The sequence below is a fragment of the Rhinolophus sinicus genome, linkage group LG15 (assembly GCF_036562045.2).
Source record: "Rhinolophus sinicus isolate RSC01 linkage group LG15, ASM3656204v1, whole genome shotgun sequence".
In the NCBI taxonomy this organism is placed as follows: domain Eukaryota; kingdom Metazoa; phylum Chordata; class Mammalia; order Chiroptera; family Rhinolophidae; genus Rhinolophus; species Rhinolophus sinicus.
In genome coordinates this window covers 27,621,237-27,633,469 of record NC_133764.1, presented here as the reverse complement: position 1 = coordinate 27,633,469, position 12,233 = coordinate 27,621,237, and the positions used below count along the sequence as shown (strand labels likewise).

General features: G+C 49.9%; 1 protein-coding gene across 4 annotated transcripts in view; it reads right to left on the bottom strand.

Annotated features, from left to right (window-relative positions):
• MRC2 (mannose receptor C-type 2) overlaps window positions 1-12,233 on the bottom strand; it is a 51,351-nt gene that overhangs the window by 17,474 nt on the left and 21,644 nt on the right. For all 4 annotated transcript variants that reach the window (XM_019733026.2, XM_019733029.2, XM_074319620.1 and 1 more), the window contains exons 2-6: window positions 4,265-4,666; window positions 3,335-3,508; window positions 2,974-3,138; window positions 2,644-2,757; window positions 2,009-2,152 (exon numbers count right to left, since the gene is read on the bottom strand). In XM_019733026.2, coding sequence (XP_019588585.2) covers window positions 2,009-2,152; window positions 2,644-2,757; window positions 2,974-3,138; window positions 3,335-3,508; window positions 4,265-4,666 — 999 coding nt within the window. The remainder of the gene's footprint in view (window positions 1-2,008; window positions 2,153-2,643; window positions 2,758-2,973; window positions 3,139-3,334; window positions 3,509-4,264; window positions 4,667-12,233) is intronic.

Genomic DNA, 12,233 nt, shown 5'->3' with positions numbered 1-12,233 from the left:
AGGAACTGTGTGGTCATGGGCCCTTCCTGGCCCCCAGTTCCGTGTATTTCAAGTTCACCCACTGGGGATCGTGGTCCAAGGGCAGCTGAGACAAACAAGCCCTCACCTGAGCCTTGGCAAGAGAAAATAAGATTTTACAAAACCACCCACAACGTCAGGCTTGGGCAGGATTCTGCCTGGCTGGGTGGGAAAGCATGTACCCACTCGAAGCATCACTCCAGACTGGGATTTTGGGATCCACTCCATTCTGGGAACCTCTCCAGGGTCCAGCTATACTGTTTCCTAGTGACCCAGCAAAGTAGGCAGGGATGAGAGCCAGAACGGGCTTGCTCCTGGGCTCTGGAACTGTCAATCATCTCTGTTGGCCACTGAGCTAAGATCTGAGGCTGCCGCCCTCCAAAAGAATAGGAGCTGAGTGGGTGTTCAGACCCCAGGGGGCTTGCTTTGGGCTGTGGGAGGAAGGGAACTCAGGAATCATGGACACTTTGGGGGCAAGATGGTGGCTGCCTTTGAAATGACATGGCTTCAGTGACGAGACGAGGAAGGCAGAAGAAACTGCCTAGAAAAATGCCTCATACAGAAAGATGTGGGTTGGGGTGAAAGAGAACCAAGGCTATGGACACATCTGCAGGTCCATGAGAGGACTCGCCACAGGGCCACATCGGGGAGACCCAGGAGAACTTGGTGAGGGTCTCGTCCCCAAGGAAGACCACAGATAGGCTAGACCTGCCCACACCAGGCCCTCCTTCCTTCAGAAAAGCAGCTTCTGAGAACACCTGGATTTGGTTCCTGCCCAGGCTCCCTCCAGTTAGAGGTGAGGTGACCTAGATGGGGTGGGGGGGGGGGGGAGCGCCAAGGCTTTAAGCCTTTGCTCCTGAACCCCTAGGACGTCAGGGGAGAAAACAGAAGCTGACGGCCCTGGCTCGGTCTTTGGCAACACTTTAATAGTCAGAAACAGAAGTTTTACTCTGTAAGCTCTTTACTTTCTGTGGATTTATGGATTTTTTTTCTGGTTTTGCTGCCTTTTACTTATAAAACTCCCCTCTTCACCATTCCCAGGGCTACTGGATTCCTACAGGGGCCCCTCCAGCCTAAACCAACAGACACCCTCGGCCACCTATGGAGATGCTTCTCTGGCCCAGGCCAAGTCACCAGCCTAACAGCAACCCTGCGAGGGGTGTGAGTTTATTCTCAGTTTGCACCTCAGAAACAGCTGCTTGCCCAAGGCCACACACCAGTGAGGGCAGAGCCCCCAGAGCAGTGTCCTGCCCTTTGCCACCCTCCCACCTCCTCCAGGGGCCCCTAGAGCTCTCTCTATGAATCATAGAAGTCAGCAAGACACTCCCAGCTTCCAAACCAGCAAAGGCTCCCCACAGCACACCTGGTTCCACCCAAACTTCACCCAGCAGCCAAGCGCCTTCAGGAACTGGCTGCACCCTGCCTTTCTGAACTGTTCTTTTCATCACGCTCGCTGTCAGTGCTTCTTAAACTCGACCTGCACATGAATTGCAGGTACAGGATTGTGTGAAATGCAGGTCCTGATTCAATCAATCTGGGCTAGGGCCTGCGAGTCTACATTGAGGTCTTCCTCGCATCTCTTTATGCCACTTTAAACTTGACTCCACTTGAAATGTCACTTCCACGAAACCCTGTTTCACTCTCACAAGCCTAATCAATTCCTTCTCTAGGCATTTCTTCTCCTGTAACATTTACTACACATATTTTCATAACAGTGCGTGACTTGGGATTGTTGTGTATTGAGATGTCTGTCACCTCCAGCAGACTGTGACCCCCCACTAGGACAAGGTAAGTAACACCAGCATTTAACACAGTTCTCAACAAATCCCCCAATGAATTAATAGCACATTGCAAGTTGTTCAGACTTTAGCTGAGCCGTTAAATAAGAACAGGGAGGATCAACGTCACCTTGCGCTGTGAGGCTGCGCTGTGGCTGTGACACTAAGCCCCTCCCTTACACCCACCCCCCTGCGCTGGGACCTCCGCTCACCAGGAGACGGGGGCTCGGCCGTGGCATTGGGCTTCTTCTTGCACACATAGGGCAGCGCGATGCTGCAGTCACGGTTCTGCCAGCCGCCGGAGGACTCCGTGCGGATCACTCCACAATTCTCCTCGCTCGGGTTATCTGGCTGATCTGTGGGGAAGGCAGGGCACCAGCACCCCAGGAGCGAGACTCACACCCTGGCCCCGGAGCCTTCCTCCGAAACCCCTGCTCCCTGAGAAGCCTGGGCCAGAAGGAGATGCCCAGCGCTCCGCTCAGCCTTCCGGCACTGGCCACACCAGGGCCTCACTGCTTTCCCTCCGGGGTCGACATGTCCCGAGCCCTCTACTCAGCAACAGGTACCAGCCCCACTCCGCCTGCCCAGCCAGGCTGCTGTGGCACTGGGTGCACTGGTGCACGGGGCTGCGGCTGAAATCCAGTCTACTGCCCGTGCCCTGTGCCCTGAGCATTCGTTTATAATTCACAGAGGCACAGCACGGGCTAGTGGGGCCAGTCCAGAAGGTGGGGGGATCCACCCCTACCCGGCATCCCTGCTTGCCTGGAATAGGGTACGAGGAATAAATAGGAGGCTGAGTGCCTGTGGTGTCCCCAGGCCACCCTGCACCCCAAACCCCACGCCTCACCACTCTCCCAGTTGAGGTACTTGAGGGGCGAGTTGTCCGACCACTGCCAGCCTCCACTGGTGTCCAGGTCATTCAGGCCAATCCACAGTGTGGAGCTATAGCCAGTGAGAAGCCCTGACAGCAAGATGGTGACAGTGAGAAGCGGGGGGCCCATCCTCGGCCCTCCCACTCTTTGCCCCCACCAACACCATCCTTACCCCCCACAAGCAGAAAGGGCTCAGGGTCCTCCCAAGGTGGGAGCAGGTCTCAGGCTCCTGGCACCCTGCCCTGTCCCCGGCTGGGTCAGACCCCCGCCAGCCAGCCCCACCCAGGGCCTGTCTGTCATCTCACCGTTGATGTAGGTCTGCTCATGGATCTCGGTGATGCTCAGCAGATCCGCCCCCTGCTGCTCACAACTGGCCCAGGCCTCCCTCCACGACAGCGTGGACTGGAAGTTAAACTGGTAGCAGCTGTCGGTCAGCTGGTCCTTGTCCCAGAACGTCTCACAGTCGTTACCTGCCACCATGACAGCCGGACGTGGGTCCGTCCTGGGTCCTGTCCTTCAGGGCCCACACAGGGGTCCCTCACGGAGTGCAGAGACCCCACCCAGGCTGTTCCGTGCTGGGAGGGAGGGGCCACTTCTCCCCGGTCCCAGAAGTTCTGCCACCCACACCCTCTGGCCAGCCTCCCGCCAGGAGCCCCCGGCTCTCACTCTTGATGGGGCAGAAGCCCCAGCGCTCGTCCTTGCCGTAGTCCTGGGTGGTGGCACACCACAGGTGTCCGTCCTCACGGCCTGTGCTGGTGCAGCCATGGAACCACTGGTTGTCATACTTGAAGGGGATGGTGCATGGTTTCCCATGGGAGTTCCCCTGGATGGTGTAGACCTCTGCAAGGAGGAGAGCCAGGCCTTGGCATCTGGACGCCAGAGGCTGCCCACCCCTATAACCCAGGGAGCCAGGGGTTGGCAGGGGTCAGCAGACGGAGAAGGAGGCAGTGGTGCCAGACTGTGGCTTTACGTCCCCCTCCGTCATCAGATCAGCCCAAGAGCCTGGGAAAGTTTCTGCTGCTCATCCCAATGGCTGGGAAGGGGACCCTAATGCCCCAACGCCTGTCCAAACTCCAGCTGGGGGAGGGGGCCTCCACGTCACCCATAGAGATCTGAGCCTGAAGGAATCCTGCTCAGCTCCCCAGCCTGTGAGCCCCTCCTCCCCAGGTTCCATCCTGGAACTTAGGGCGGCTTCCAGGAAAAGGACCCCAGGATGGAGCTGCCCACCACAAAAGGCCCCTTGCTGGGTGACCCTGGTCTCTAGTCACGTCTGCAAAACGGGGATCAAGGCACCTCTGGGGCTTACCCTGGGGTCTCCCTGGAGAGTGGGCCTGGGGAAGGGAACTTTCATTTAATTTTGTATTACGCACTTTTGTACTGTTTGAGGTCTTTACAAGTCTGTATTTTGTTATTTTTTAATAGGTAAATTAAATGCTTTGAAGTTAATTTTCTTATTCAAAAATGCTTCCTATTACAATTAAAGATGTGACTGCCAAAGGTCTGCAGAGGCCAAAGGCATTGTCACCCCAGAGTCTGTCCCTTTGTGGCTCCCTGACCATACAAGCAGCCTCCCCTCCCCTGCAAGCAGCCTCTCACCATAGTAGGGCCGAGCACATAGATCCTCGTCACTGCCATAGATTCGCCACTGGCCACTGCGGGTCTGGTCGCCGCGCTCAGGTGTGCCAGCCTTGGTCGTGTTGCCAGCACGGCCCCCCAGGAGCAGGGAGAGCTGGTCACCCAATGTGCGACAGTGCCAGCGAAGATTCAGTGCCTCCCGATCACATTCGTACATGCCCAGGGAGGCAGTGCTGTTGGTGCCCGGCCAGCCTGTGCCCAGGCACTGCATGGTGCCCAGGTTGAAGAGCCGGTTCCGAGAGACCCACTTCCAGCGCTGGGCAGGAAGACTGGCATTGCAGCCTGGGGAGACTCTGACTTGTCCACCCTGGGCCTCCAGGCAGCCCTGCAGTCCATGGCTGAAGATGAGGAAGACGTTGGGTTCTAGAAGGGAAGGCAAGGCATGAAGACACCACAGGGGCTCTCCTGGCTGGCCCTTGATGGCCAGTGCCACCTACAGACATTAACCGTGAGCCCAGGGCTGGTTGTGAGCTTTCTCTCATATGTCAAATTACTCAGTCCTCACTACTAATCCCTTTGGGAGGGTGGTGAGAAGCACTGCTACGCCCGTGTCCAGCTGAGGAAAAGTCTGCATGCAGCCTCTGGGCTAGCTCCATGCCACCTGGGGGCAGGACTCAGCCCTGTCCCATCCCAAAAGCAAACCCAATTCTATATGGCAAGTTGACTACTGTAAACTTTTCTGAAGATCTTAATGGGAGCAGTGGAGACGTTTACATCACACACCACATTGCATCACACACCACATAACTCTGTTATATAGCGTGGTTTTCCACCAAACGTCTTCTCCAGCCTGGAGTCATTTTGTCTCACTCTTCCCCCCTGCCCTTCAGCCAGTGGCTCCATCCTTTCCCCCCATCTAGAATCTTCTCAAACCACTCACCACCACGCATACCCAGCCATTCATGCCCTCCATAATCATTTCAGTCCTATTTTTTAGGCAGCATTTAGCTCTCTGGCTTCCCAAATCCTGCATCTTCTTGCCCATCACCTCTCCGAGCACCCACTTTACAGATCAAGACTTAAAATTATAGAAAGCAGATTAGCAGTTGCCTGGGGCTGCACTGAGGTGATAGGTATGGGGAGCGATTGCTAAAAGGTACAGGGTTTATTTTGGGGTGATGACAATGTTCTCAAATTATCTTGTGAGACAGTTGCACAACTCTGTGAAAACAGTAAAAATCCAATTAATTGCACATTTTAAATGGGTGAGTTTTACAATATGTGAGTTATCTCAAAGCTGTTATATCTTAAAGTTGCTATTATATTTTAAAGGAGAGAGAGGGAGAATGAGAGGGAGAGAGAGAGAGAGAGAGAGAGAGAGAGAGAGAGAGAGAGAGAGAGAGAGACTTGAGATGAGTTTGGAGACATAAAGTGACCTACTCACAGTATCACAGAGCCAGTAAGCAAACCCAGTCTCTCTGACGTTCACATTTCACCCACCCCCTTCGTGTTCCTCGATTTAGTACGCAACATACACACGGACACATCCCAGTCTCCAAAGAACTTTTGCATCCATTAGCCACTAGCTCCACAGGATTAATTTTCATGCCTTGAAAGCATGAATCTAACTGCTTGGGTTCAAATCTCAACTCTGCCACTTAACGTGTCACTTCGGCAAGTTGCTTAACCTCTTTCTGAGTTGGTTTCCTCATCATAAGACTGTTGTAAAGGTTAAATGAGATAATACATGTAAAATGTTTGGAACAGGGTCTGGTACATAGTAAGAGCACTATATATGTTTAGTAGTAGTAGTAGTAGTAGTAGTATTGTTATTATTATTATTCTGTTACAGGTAAAGAAATTGACTAAGGCAAAAATATTGGACCAGAATCACAGGCTGGTGACCGATGGAGCTGAAATTTGATCCCAGTCTTCTGAGTCCAAACCTCAAGCTCTTTCTGTTCTGCCATGCTGGCCTTATCATCCCTCGATAGGTCGTTCTCCATGGCCAGCCAGAATGATCTCTTTTAAAGATGTAAATACATTCTAAAATACTTTTAAAAATCATATTGGAGTGTTGAAGGTCATATAGAAACAATGATGGGTTCTGTGGGTGAAAAGGAGGCACTGTATAAATTTAATTGAAAGTAACCTCACAGGGTGATCTGATCATAAATTCCTAACTGGGCAGGTCATGGTGGGTAGTCCCACCTCAGGCGTATAACTTCTTTAGTAAAAGGCTTATCTTTGCCCCAGGCAAGCCCTGTCCATGGTTTCTGTGCATCTAGATTAATATACTTTTGAAATGCCTCTTTTCAGACCACTCCTCCTAAAGCCTGACCACTCTCGGGAGAGCACAGTCTTGTTAATTATCCTGTAATCCAACCCCTGCCCTCATGTAATCTTCCTTACCTTCCAAAGTATAAAAGAAATTGCAAAACTATCATTCTCTGGAGCATCTGAGATCTTGCTTCTGGGCACTGTCCTCAGTTTGGCTCAAATAAATTCTTATAAAAATTCTCTATAGGTTTGGACGTTCTGAAGTTGATAACTCAATGACATAATTTTTTTCATGGCAAGAAAAATGCCATAAATGAAATCAAAATTGAAATGATAAAAAGATATGTAACTTATCAGAGGCAAATAGTTAAGTCCCTAATATAAAAAGAATGTCTACAAAAAAAATGTTTTAAGCAAAATAGCAACAATGCCATAGAAAATGAGCAAAAGATATGTATAACAGCTAAAAAAATGAATGGGCTTTTAAATATTTGAAATGAAAACCTGACTCCAGTAAAAGAAAAAACAACCTAAATTGGGTAAATCTCTGTCCTGCTAAGTCCTTCAAAGGCAATCAGCACTCTTCAGATAAAATTCAAAGTCTACTACGAGCCTCAAGATGCTACATGATCTGGTCCTGCCTACCCGTCTGATATCAGGTCACATTACTCCCCCTTACTCAGGTCACACTGACCTCCTCACCCTTCACTGAACAGGCCTGACTCTTTCCTGCCTCAGAAACTTGGCACTGTTTCCTCTGCTTGGCTTTTCACATTTCAAACAAAGCCACATCTTTAGAGAGGCCCCCCGTGACCTCCTATTCTAAAGTCACCACACAGTTACTCTCTAGCATATCACTTGACTGTAGTTCTCTTCACAACATTTATTATTCGTTGATATTTTGTTCAACATCTGGGTTATCTGTGAGTCTGCATCTAGTAACTATTTTTTCTCTTGATCATGGGTCACTTTTTCCTGCTGCCTGCATGTCTAGTAATTTTTATTACATACTGGACATTGTAGATAATGTCATAAGGAGTCTGGATTTTTTTTTTTTTAATTGTATACTATTGTATATGGGACGTTGTAGATGGCATGTTACAGGGAGTCTGGATTTATCTTCCTAAAAAGAATGCTGAGTTTTGTTCTGGCAGGCAGTTAAATTACTGGTGGATCACCTTGATCCTGTAGAGGCTTGGTTTTAGGCTTTGCTAGGGTGGGGTTGTTTGGGTTTTGCCTTTAGTCTTAGGGTGTGGTCCTTAGCCTTGGCTTTAATCATATGGTGAGGCCCTTCTGGAGTTTCAGAGGAAAACCTTAGGCAATTACCAAGCCCCTCTAAATTGGTAGAATTTGAATTCCAAACTGTTTCCTTGGCACTGGGAACAATGGAAACCTCTGCCTCCCAGCTGCTGTTTCTTCCTGGGTTCCTTAAAGCCTCACAGTTTAAACTGCCCATGCACAGTTCAGCAGTCACCAAGGATTTGAGAATCTGTAGGGGACATCTCTATGGCTCCTTCCTTTCCAGAATTTTCCTTCTTGATTTTTAGTTTTTATGGTAGCCCCAAACTCTAACCAGTAAAACTGCCACTTTGCGTTTTAGCTCCCCTGTGTACAAAAAAGGGGAAGTTACTTCTACAGAAAGTAACTTCACATGGAGATCTGATTATAAATTCCTGAATGGGCAGGTCACAGTGGGTAGTCACACCACAGGCAGATAACTTTAGTAAAAGGCTTATCTTTGCTTCAAGCAGCCCTGTCCATTGTTTCTGTGCATCTAGGTTAACACACCTTTGAAATGCCTCTTTTCAGACCACCCTCAAGAGAGCTCATCATCTTGTTAACTATCCTGTAATTCAATTCCCACCTTCATGTAATCTTCCTTACATTCCCCCCTTAATTCCAAATGCATAAAAGCAGCAGCAAACTGTCATTTCTTGGAAGCATTTTTCTTAGTCTGTAGAGATCTTGTTTCCAGGTGTATCCTCTGTTTGGCTCAAACAATTTTTCATTAAGAATCTCCACCAGTTTGGATGTTCTTACGTTGACACGTCATACGGGGCAGTACTCTTGCGGGGGGGGGGGGGGGAAAGGGGGAAGAACCTGCTTAAATGAGCCACTCACCTCATCTGCTTCTTTTCTTTCAAAGACTGTTTCCTCCCCAGCATCTACCTGTTTTTGATTGCTCTCAAACCACCGTATTTTATATTTTATCCTTAGTCTATAAGCACTCTTGGCTAGAGAGTTAGGCTGTGTCGACATAAGAAACGTCCAAACCTATAGAGAATTTTCATGAGTTTATTTGAGTCAAACTGATGACAATTACCGGAAAGCAAAATTTCAACAGATTGAGAAAGGCTCCAGAGAATGGCAGTTTTGCAGTTTATTTTATACATTAGAATCAAAGGAGGAGACTAAGGAGGGTTACATGCAATCCACTGGTGATAGATTAGGGAGGCGGGAGAAAACAAAGCGGGGAAATCTCTGGGATTGGATAAAAAGTAAAATGGAGAGACACACATTTCTTTTACATTGGTGGGTACAGGACAGTTAATGATGAACATTTACAGCACAGAGAGATAGTATGAGGAACACAGTGATAATGAGGGGTTTGTGGTCTTGGGCTCTGGCAGTGGTGCCTTGGAGGGGATCTGTAAATGACCACTCTGACGGTTCAAAGGTATGTTATCTTACAAGAACAAAGACAATAAACAGACTCACTTAAGGTAAAGATTGACCTTTGGCAAGGAAGCTACAGGCCTAGGACATCTCCTTTTAGTCAGGAGTTATGTTCAGACCATCCTATGTGGTCTCAGACTTTCAGTCTCTTCGTTTGTAGGCCCCACCATGCTGGCCCCCCTTGAGCTTGTCAGGTTTAATATGTGGCCTCTTTTTTGTCCACAACTGATACAAGCCATCCTGCCATTTCCAGAACTAGACCTCATTATCTGACACATTTTTATTTTCTGTCTCCCATCTTGTTCAAACTTCTGAGGACTATCTCTGTTTTCACCATCATATCCCCAGTACCCGTAATTCTGCCTGACACACGGTGGTGCTTAATAAATACTGAATGAACAAATGAATGAACCTCATGCCAGACTGGTTTTCTCTCTTTGTCCCAGCTGCCCGATTTTCCTAAAACAGAATGTCCACAGCTCCTGTCACCGAGTGTTCAACACACCCCGATGGGCAGGCTGGTAGAGCTGGGACACTGGTCATTTTAGTCTTTCACAGCACCAAAACACAGGTAAATTCCTGAAGGACCTCCAGGGTGACTGCCACAGCTAATCCTTCCCCCTTGAAGCCACCCTCCAAGAATAAACTGGCCCCAGGACTTGATCCAGACCTGCCTGAGCCTCCTCTAGGGACTGGGTATTTGATTCTCAGAAACTCCATTTCAGCAACGAGTCAGTGGTAACAGAAAGTGGCCCTTGACAGGGGACAGAGAAAGGGCCTGGGACCAGAAAAGGGAGGAAATCGTGCTTGCTTTTATAGATGCTTCTCAGAGATGGGACTGGACAGTGCAGCCCAAACCATCACAGGAGCCCACAGCAGCCCAGGGGGACAGTATCTTCCTCTCTTCAATCAGAAAACCCACACGTGGGCTGAAGCAATTCTGGCCAGCCTGTACAGTCGTAACACATGACAAATGACGGGTTTGAAAGGGATCCATGTCCATCGGGAGAGGCCATCCCAGGATCAGGCCACCTTCCCCTCACTCAACAGATGAGGAAACTTAGGCCCAGAGAGGGAAAGAGATGCCCAACCACAGTACCTCAGTTTCCTCCTGTCACATGAATCATGGCTGCAAGTCCCCTCCTTCTTCTGACGTTCTGGGTTCAAACCCACATATCTTCTTGGAGTGCCTGCTATGTGTGTAGCATGTCCCAGGCAACGCTGGGGCCACAAGGAAACACACAGCACTGCCCTAGTTAGAGAACAGTGGGTTTAGACACAGCAGGACACGAGGGAAACAAGCCCTTTAAAATCCAGGTGTCTAGGGGAGTAGGAGGGGGCTGCGCCTTCCAAGGGCATGGAGATTCCCTGAAGACACAGAGGACCTGGAAGAGGCAGAGGGTGAAGAATGCAGGTCACGGAACTACCTTGGCAGCAATGAGAAAAGGATGAGGCATTTCGGAGCCGAGAAGAGGCCTGCAGGAGAGGTACAAAGTGAAGGGGAGACAGGGGAATTCTTGGAGGTGGATCCCCAGGTCTCTGCCAAGCTGGGGGCTAAGGGGCTTTTGGGAGAGCACTTTGTACCCAAAGTCAAGGGGTGGGCCTGGGCCCTCACAGAAAGGAGGTTCTTTCTCCAGGGCCCAATGGAGGAAGAGAGCAAGCCCAGCCTTGGCTGAGCTGGATCTGCTAAGGGAAGAGGGAAGGGAATGGAGGCATTTGGAGAACTGTGTTCGTTGTATCCATGCTCTCAGCAAGCTCACAGAGTAGCTGAGGGAGCTCAAAGGAAGGGCCTTATGCCCCTCCCCCATCCTGAGAAGGCTCCTTCCAGCCTTACCCACTCCTCTAGCCTCACTCCACACACCTGGGAGCATCAGGTATCAGTACCGGGAGGGAAAATGCCCCTCACTAGGATCTTGGCATGGTCCTCACCAAGGACAAAGATGGCCTCTTGTATTGTGTTGGCAACCACACCACACCTAGCACAGTGCTGTACGCTAAGTTGTGGCTCCCTATGTACTTGTTCAGTGAGTGAATAAATGAATGAAGCCACACAGGGAACCGTGCACTGAGCACCAACTGGATGTCATCCAATCATTCATTCAACAAATCTTTGTTGAGAATTTCATAGGTTATCAGGCAGGGTCCCAGGCTCCAACGGTATAGTGGTGAATAGAGACATAATCCAGCTCCTATTGTCACATGGTCTGGGAGGCACTGGACAATATGGAGACGACAGAATCCTTGACCTCACTGACTGCCCACAGTCTCTGGCCTTTGTCTGTCCAGCAAACTTCTCATCCCCTTCTTATTAATATTTATAAAGAAATTCTCTGCACCTCTGGCTATATGAGTGGGCACAAGGCTCACTCTTGGCCAATCAGTGTCCATCCCCCTGGCCACAGTGACTGTGCACATAACTCACACGAGGCCGATCAGCTCTCCCCTGGAATACATGAAGTTGTCTCTCTCTGTTGAGATGGCTAAACTGGGGCTGCCAGTAGCCATATTTCCTACCAGGAGAAGACCTTTCTGCTACAGGCAAGAATGGGGATAATATAGAAAGAGACGCAGAGCTGAGAGACGGAGGGAGAGGAAGGGAGTCCTAGACATGTTCAACGTCCAGTCCCGGTCCCCGAGTTCCTGAGGCCCTTCCTCCATTTTGTGAATCACTCAGGGTCATTTGCAGCCACGTTCCTTTTGCTGAGCTTGTTTGCATTGGGTTTCTGACCTTGTAACCAGAAGAATCCTGATAAACACAAATCCTGTCTTGGAGCCAGACCCTTCTCTGTCTGGAACACTGGCCATTTCTCCTTATTCCCCTGGAGGCTAGTGTTCCAGGATTCCCTCTGACTGTCTGATCAGTACTGAGCTTCTTGGGCTGCTACAGGCTCTGGGCCATGTTGGAGGAAGTGCTCCCGGGCTGGACCCCACCCTATTCTCCTAATCACCCTGCTGCCTGCTCCCCCGGAGGCTTTCTCACTCATGCAGAGGACATGCATTTATGAAGTACTGTACTAGGTACTACAGGGAAATT